General features: G+C 45.1%; 1 protein-coding gene across 1 annotated transcript; it reads right to left on the minus strand.

Moving 5' to 3' along the window:
* Positions 1 to 459: 459 nt before the first annotated feature.
* Positions 460 to 4,906, minus strand: p2ry1 (purinergic receptor P2Y1). Its single transcript, XM_035155077.2, has 2 exons — positions 4,502 to 4,906; positions 460 to 4,237 (listed from the first exon to the last, which is right to left on the minus strand). The coding sequence occupies exon 2, from the start codon at positions 4,214 to 4,216 to the stop codon at positions 3,155 to 3,157; it is 1,062 nt and encodes a 353-aa protein (XP_035010968.1). The 5' UTR covers positions 4,217 to 4,237; positions 4,502 to 4,906; the 3' UTR covers positions 460 to 3,154.
* Between the last annotated feature and the right edge of the window lie 2,479 nt (positions 4,907 to 7,385).

Genomic DNA, 7,385 nt, shown 5'->3' on the forward strand with positions numbered 1-7,385 from the left:
CAGTTCACAAGTATTTTGCCTGTCGGTGATGCGTGAGCTCTCCTTACCTGACCAGCAGAGTTTGGTCCGAGTCCAGCTCCTCTCTCACAGGCTTCTAATTAATGGGGGGAAAAATCTATATTTCCTTAAATTAAAAGTCTTCACACTAATGTTCAACGTACTGTATGTCAGTACAGTCGGATATTACCATATATGTGCAATGATGCCGCATGAGCGCTCTGGTTCTGGGCTGGGTGGTAGGTTGATGCCTGATCTGAGCGAGTAAACACATGTTAATACATTATCAATGCAGCGCCGCAGCCGAGAGACGGGGAACACAAATATTTCCCTCAAATGTTTACTCAACCGCTGGAGATGGAAAACACGTAACTGGTTGTGTGACTTTATCTTGAAAAACTACCATAAATGTATCTGGAGGCCCTGCTGAAAGCCTCAGCAGAGCAAAAAACAACATGCACATGCACAAGTGTAATTTATTATGATGACAGTATAATGCAATACAGGACCATTGATGTTCAGGTTAGTGCATGATAACATAATGACACATTGCATGACCCAAAATTTTATAGCAACAATTATGGAATTTATATACAGTGTATGGGAGTTTATATTCTCTCATTTGATGTCACATGGTGCCAATGGATGCAGTAGAATTTGCAACTTAACCACATCAGTGCCAACTGTTTGTATCAGGGGCTCTTCACCACTGGCATGTTGATTACGTTTGGTTTCTGTGTGGTTCGCGGTATTTTTTGGGCTCAGAACGACGTTGCCCCTGTGATGGATGTACTCGTTGCAGCCCTGACTGTAAATCTCTGGGAACAAAGCTCAGTATTTTAGCTTAGCTGCCCTGATTGTGATTAAACTGCGGGGCCCTCTCCCCTCCTCTTAACAGACACACAAACAAACTTTGTCTTCCCTTCTCACACTCGACTCTTCCATCTCTTCTCCTCCGAATTCTTATTCAGATATTCCCCTGGACAAAGGGGAATACAGGGAACAAAGGCTTTTTTCAAACTCTGCATTTAGAATAGAGAGGTGTGCGAGAAAAGAGGTGAAAGGTGGCTGAGGAGGGAGGGAGGGAGGAGACACTGGCAAGCATCCCAACCTTTCTGCAAGTCAAGATTCGACACTCAGGCTGGAGATATGGCACTGGCTGAATCCAATCACGTGTACACAGAGCACAGAGGATTTGTATCCCACAAATAGAAACAGAAATACATGTGTATTAACATGCCTGTGTTGCATATGCATGTCCCAGTGGCTGCGTTTGACAATGAAACGACAACCAGTGACCAACAAACAGAAGCCAAAGCAGTTGCCTCGTGGAATAAGGTCTCCTTTGCCTCCGGGCTCTTCAACACACAGATACACACACACTTGTCAAAGCCAGCTATGCTCTGTGCACGTTCAAGCCAGGAAATCAAAAGCCGTTTGTATTCACAGGCCGTGTTTGGAGGAAGAGGGTCGGCCAGTTTCCTGCGCCCACAACACAGCGTAGCCCAGAGGCCCTGGCGACAGCCTCGCACCCCCTGTCTGCATCAATAAGGCCACGCCATTGTGACGGACACAAAGGCTGTCTTAGGATAAGCCAGGAGTAAAAGGTGCCACTTTTTATTCCTCCCTCGTCCCCTCACTTCCTCCTGGCAGTGTTGAAGAAGAAAGTTAACGGTAGCACACACTCACGAGAGAGAGAGAGAGAGAGAGAGAGAGAGAGAGAGGAGGAGCAGCAAAGGGCCAAATCTCAAATGTTGCCAACAGTATTTGCTCACTCACAACAGTGCACACGAGTCTTAAAGTTACCCACCATCTTAGAAGAATTATCCTCATCACATTGTCGGGCATGTTTTAAATATAAAAAGAATTTATTGACAAAGATACACGTGGCCCCAGATTTCCTGTACAGGTGTTTCACTTCCTTTCTCGTGACAGTCGATGACCACATTTCAAATTTACAAACGTATTAGTAGAGACGTCAAACATCTATGTAGTCCAGGGTAAAATATATATATTTATATATAGAGAGAGAGAGAAAGCTCCACAGTAATTTCTCCAGAATGACTACAACAGGTACAAAACAACGGTACCAAAGCACAAACACAGTGCAGAATTTACTTTGAGGTATCTTATATGAAAAACAATCTTCAATATTGATGGAGTCACATAGCAGGTGAGTGCGTGTGTGCGTGTGTGCGTGTGTGCGTGTGTGTGTGTGTGTGTTTTGCGAATAATCCCTGTGCCGTTATAAACAGTTCGTTAAAACCTGCCTGAACTCATGCACTAAAGGTTTGGGGTTTAGTGACTTGAACAAAAAAACAGTGAACAACACAAACTCGTCTGGAACGTCACGACATTCTGTACAGTACACTTAAAAAAAACCAAACATTCATCATAGTATCATATACACAAAAATACATATTCACATAAATACTGTATGTATTTTCTTTTGTTGTTCTGTAGGGAACATGTTAACAAGGACTGGGGGGACTGTGGGACCCTTAACCTCAGAGCTGTCAAAAGGAAAAACTGGTCGACCACGTTCCTGGCCGAGTCAGTAATAGATGGAGAAAGAAATGAGGAGCGATAGGTCGTCCTCTGAGCAGAGAGTCCCTGGTCATAGTGCATTACAATGTCTGCATGGCACGTCCATGCAGCAATCTCACCTTCAGTGCATTTACTTTTACAAGCCGTCCCAGGTACACTTCCTTAACCACAAATTCCCACCTGCTTAATAGCTATTGATTAAGTATCAGTTCAGTGGCTGGAGAAGGTACTATCCATTCTCACTTCCTGGACAAATTGATTGCGTGGGGCATTATTGCCTTTATAGGAACCTGCGGCCCCTTCCTGCCCGATCGTAATGTTCATTTTGTGAATACAAAGTGTAAGAACGAAGAGTAATGGCTCTAACAGTTTGAGAATACGTGTACGGGACCATACAGTACTAAAGGTTATCAACACTGACAGGCTGCAAACGGGTGACTGTTATCACAAGGTAAACTCTCTATCCTACAGTTCTATAAACCATTGGCCGATAAATTCTACATACAGCCTTCAGTCCCAGACAGTGCATTTATTTATTTAATACTGTCCGTCCGGTTCTCTTAAGCTAATAGAGATCCACACCCAGTGCCAGACACTCAGCGGTGCCCTATCACAGCCTCCGATCCCCATTCTCCACATACTCGGCCAGGCTGTTGAGTGCCGTCTCCTCGCTCTTAGACTGAAGCACAGTTTCCCCCCTCCTCGAGGTCTTCTTTGTGGCCCGCGACAGCTTCCTCCTGAAGGTGTCTCCAGCAAGGAAGTAAAGAATAGGATCCACGCAGCTATTTAAGCTGGCCAGCCCCCGCGTCACCTGGTAGGTGGCGTAGACGCGGTTATTAAACTCGCACATGTCGGGGCCCTGGAAGTACAGCCTGGCCCTCATGTTGAGGTTCTTCATCACGTGGAAAGGCATGTAGGAGACGGCGAAGACCGTGAGCACGATGATGACCAGGTGGATCGATTTCCGCCGCAGGGGCGCGTTGTTCATGTCATTGCAGATCAGCGCTTTGACAATCATGCCATAGCAACAAAATATGATGATGAAAGGGATGCAGAACCCGAACACAGTCAAAGTCATGCTGTAGATGAAATAACCGGGTAGCTCATCCTTGCTGGTGGTGTCGTAACAAGTGGTTGCATTACGCTTCAAGCCCGTCCTGGAGTAATACAGGATGGGGGAGATGGCTATAATGACCACCACCCACACCAGCGTGCTGGTGATAACCGCGTTTTTCTTCTTCAGTCGACCCAGAGACTTAAGCGGGTGCACCACGCCAGTGTACCTGTGGACGCTGATGCAGGTCAGAAACAGAATACTCCCGTAAAGGTTCACGTGGAATATGAAGCGCTGCAGGCGGCACAGGACATCCCCAAATATCCAGTCCGTCTTGTTGAAATAGTAGAAGATTAGGAAGGGCAGAGAGAGGACGTAGCAGAAGTCAGCCAGAGCCAGGTTGAACATGTAGACCGAGATGCTGCTCCAGGGTCTCATGTGGCACACGAACATCCAGATGGCCAAGCTGTTGCCCACCAGCCCCGTGATGAAGACCATGATGTAAACCGTGGGCAGGTAGTAGAACTGTAAGCCGGTCTTGGTCAGGGAACATCCTTTCGTGTGGTTGTGGAAATCCGTGACATTGAGCAGGGAGGTTAAGTTCAGGTCCATGGTCATGGTGTCAGGGGCAGAGGCATACTGCAGGGGAAGGACAGATGAGGACACATAAATGTTATTATCTTGCATTTGGTGTGTTAATGTTTAAATCATGAACACAGAATAACAGATCAGATCGGTGTGGCAGCTTGGTTTCGATTTAAATGGCGTTTGCATGCCGGAGCAGTGGTGCGCATGAGGAGGCGACGTCCAAGCTCCAAAGTTAATTTCGCTGAACGCACAATCCAACACACACGCAAACACGCACACACACGCGCACACACACACCCACATTGCAACACTCACCGCTGAGACAGATTTTTATTCCACATTCCTGTAGCCTTCACAGTTGGAAAAGATTTCAGTCAGCAGGCGGATGGGGCGTTACGCGCGGCGGTCAGGTGTCTTCATTCACCTCCTTAAAAACACTGTTGGAAATTGTTGGTAAGTTGCGATATGTCCTTCGGCTTTTACGCGGACTCTCGAAGGGAGAAGTCTGGCGTCGGTTCGTCACGAGAGAGGCGACGGTTTCCCAGAGCAGCGGCGGAGAGGGACGCAACAGAGACAGCTGCAGGCTCTGGCACGAAAAGCAGGAATTGTGAGCAGGCTGCGTAAAGCGAGAGGAGGCTCGTTGCGTTATGGAGAGGGGAGGTGCGCGCCACACACACAAACACACACACACACACACACACACACACACACACACACACACACACACACACACACACACACACACACACACACACACACACACTGAGCTGCTTCCTTTTCTCCAAACGCGCTCTTTCTGATCGTCCCTCCTCCCATTGGAGCCTTGACAGATCTGACCTGCCACAGCACGGGAGGGATATTACTGTTGAAATGGGAATAATCACCTTCTTATCAAGAGTAAAGATGTTTTTAAAAGGTATATCTGACATGTCTCTCTATCTTTAGGAACATTACAGATTTAGGTTTTATAGATTTGTGGTAATATTGTGTATAAAAAGCACAGAATTAAATTCATTTTTATTTGTATGCCGCCAAATCACAACATACATTACCTCAAGGCACTTTAAGGGTCGAGACTTTACAATATTATAGAGAGAAACGCAACAGTTCCCACAACAAGCAAACGCTTTTAGTGACTGTGTAGTGAAAGAAACTGAAATGCACTGAACGTTGGAGATCCTCCGGACTTTCTCCAGAGTTCCTCCAGCCAGCCCCCTGGTAACACTGCCAGTGAGTGGGTGTGTTGAGGACATTTCTGGCACAGGACAGTTGCAAAAAAGCGGTGCCATACACGAAGGAGACGCCAAACGAAGATGTCAAGAGAGCTTTTGGTGATAAGGACTGACAAAAACACGTGATCTATGCAGTGGAATGAATATGTTTCATCGAACTTCTGCATGCTGCACCACACATGTTCTCTGATGTTGAGTCCCAGCAGAGAATCTCCTGCTGAGTCCTGAACCAATTCTGTGGACATCCTACGGAGTTCATGTCTGACAATGGCTAATGTGAAGAGAGAGGACAGCATTGCTGGTGCTTTTATTTTTAAATGAGAGCTTTTAGGCCACAGAATACAGCGAGAACTACAGTTCAATTACCTCCGCCAAGGCCAAACAGTCCCTGTATGAAGCCACATTTAAATTCACCAGATCTGGATTTTTAATTTGGATCATCTGGACCAAATTGCACAAACTCATGAATATCCTTCCTCTGAACATGCCTGATATTTGTCATCAAGATCCATTCTCTGAAAAATCTATGAAAATGCGCCATATCCCTCAATGTTAAAGAAAGTGAAAATAGATTCCTGGATCTGCCCCTATGCTCCACATCTGCACCAATTTTGTATGGGTTGTTCTGTGAACCATACTGCATCCCCCGACCAAGTTTTGAGATAATCTGTCAAGTAGTTTTTGTGTAATCCTCCAACATACAAACAAACTAACAGGGGTGATAACATAGGTGGAGGTAATGATGAATTCATAGTGCATACCACAAGATGGGGAGATACTGCAGGAAAGTCTAAAAACTAAGCTGTACAGTGATATATCACGGTTAATGAGTTTGTCATTGCAACTTATTTTGCAATGAAACACCCTTCCACAATTATCTTCTGCCGATCGCAGATGTTGAGTAACACATAAAAGTGAAGGTTAGACAAGGTAGAAACATGGTAAAAACAATACGTTTCTGTTTTGCACAACAACATGATCAGTTAGCGTCTCCTAAAAAGCTGAGGCCGACAGCTGGATGTGCGACAGCAGCCAAGGACAAAGGCAGGGAGACATGAGAGAGGATGGTGGAGAATAGTGAAGGGATCAGGCGGCGGAGTGAGAGAGCCAAAGGTTAAATTAATTACGCTGTGATGCCGAAGATCTTAAAAATGGTGGGAGCGGAGCGAGCCAGAGCTGCAGCAATAATCTAATGGGTGTTTTTAATGAGAGAGAGTAAATGTCCAACATAAACTTGTATCGTGGTCCATCAGAGGACATTAGGTGAGTCAGTTTTTTGTCCTTATATAATTTTGAAACTAAAAAAGAAAATGTGACAACATATGAACAACGTATGAAAATATAGTTTACATTTTTCACAATTTCACATATAGGCCTAGTCCCCTCCTTAACTGGGACAGTGTTTAATACAGCTTTGAATTCCAATATACTGTAACAGTTATTGTAAGAACATTTCTCCTGAGATCAACATGTTATAAACTCTACAGAACTTCTACCTAAAGGAGATAATATGGTGCATATTAGAAAAAAAGATCTGATAAATCATTTCTGATTAAATAAAAATCCTTAAAGAACACAGTGTCTCCTTGACATGGTGATACCGCTAACCAGACGTTTCTAGGAGAAGCCTTCTCTCTCGCTGTACCTGGCTGTGTTGTGGGCGTGCCAGACCAGCGGCGAGGCGGTCTCATGTGAAAGTGTGTCATCGTGATGTCATGTGATCTCACAAGGGAGCGGCCAGGCTGCTGACACGGTGTTTCCGGAGCCTCAGGAGGATTCTTACATCAGCTCCTGGCTCCATTAGCAGAGTTGTTAAGTATACATTCACAAATCCAAAGTCAACTGCAATTGTTCCTCCCATCAATGAATGCATCATTTCACATGATTACATTTGAAATTTATAGTATTACAGTAGTGGGAAAATATTAAATTGAAGGAATTTTACAGCCAACAAGTCCCATAGAAAA

This window comes from Hippoglossus stenolepis, chromosome 4, assembly GCF_022539355.2.
Source record: "Hippoglossus stenolepis isolate QCI-W04-F060 chromosome 4, HSTE1.2, whole genome shotgun sequence".
NCBI classification, from domain to species: Eukaryota; Metazoa; Chordata; class Actinopteri; order Pleuronectiformes; family Pleuronectidae; genus Hippoglossus; species Hippoglossus stenolepis.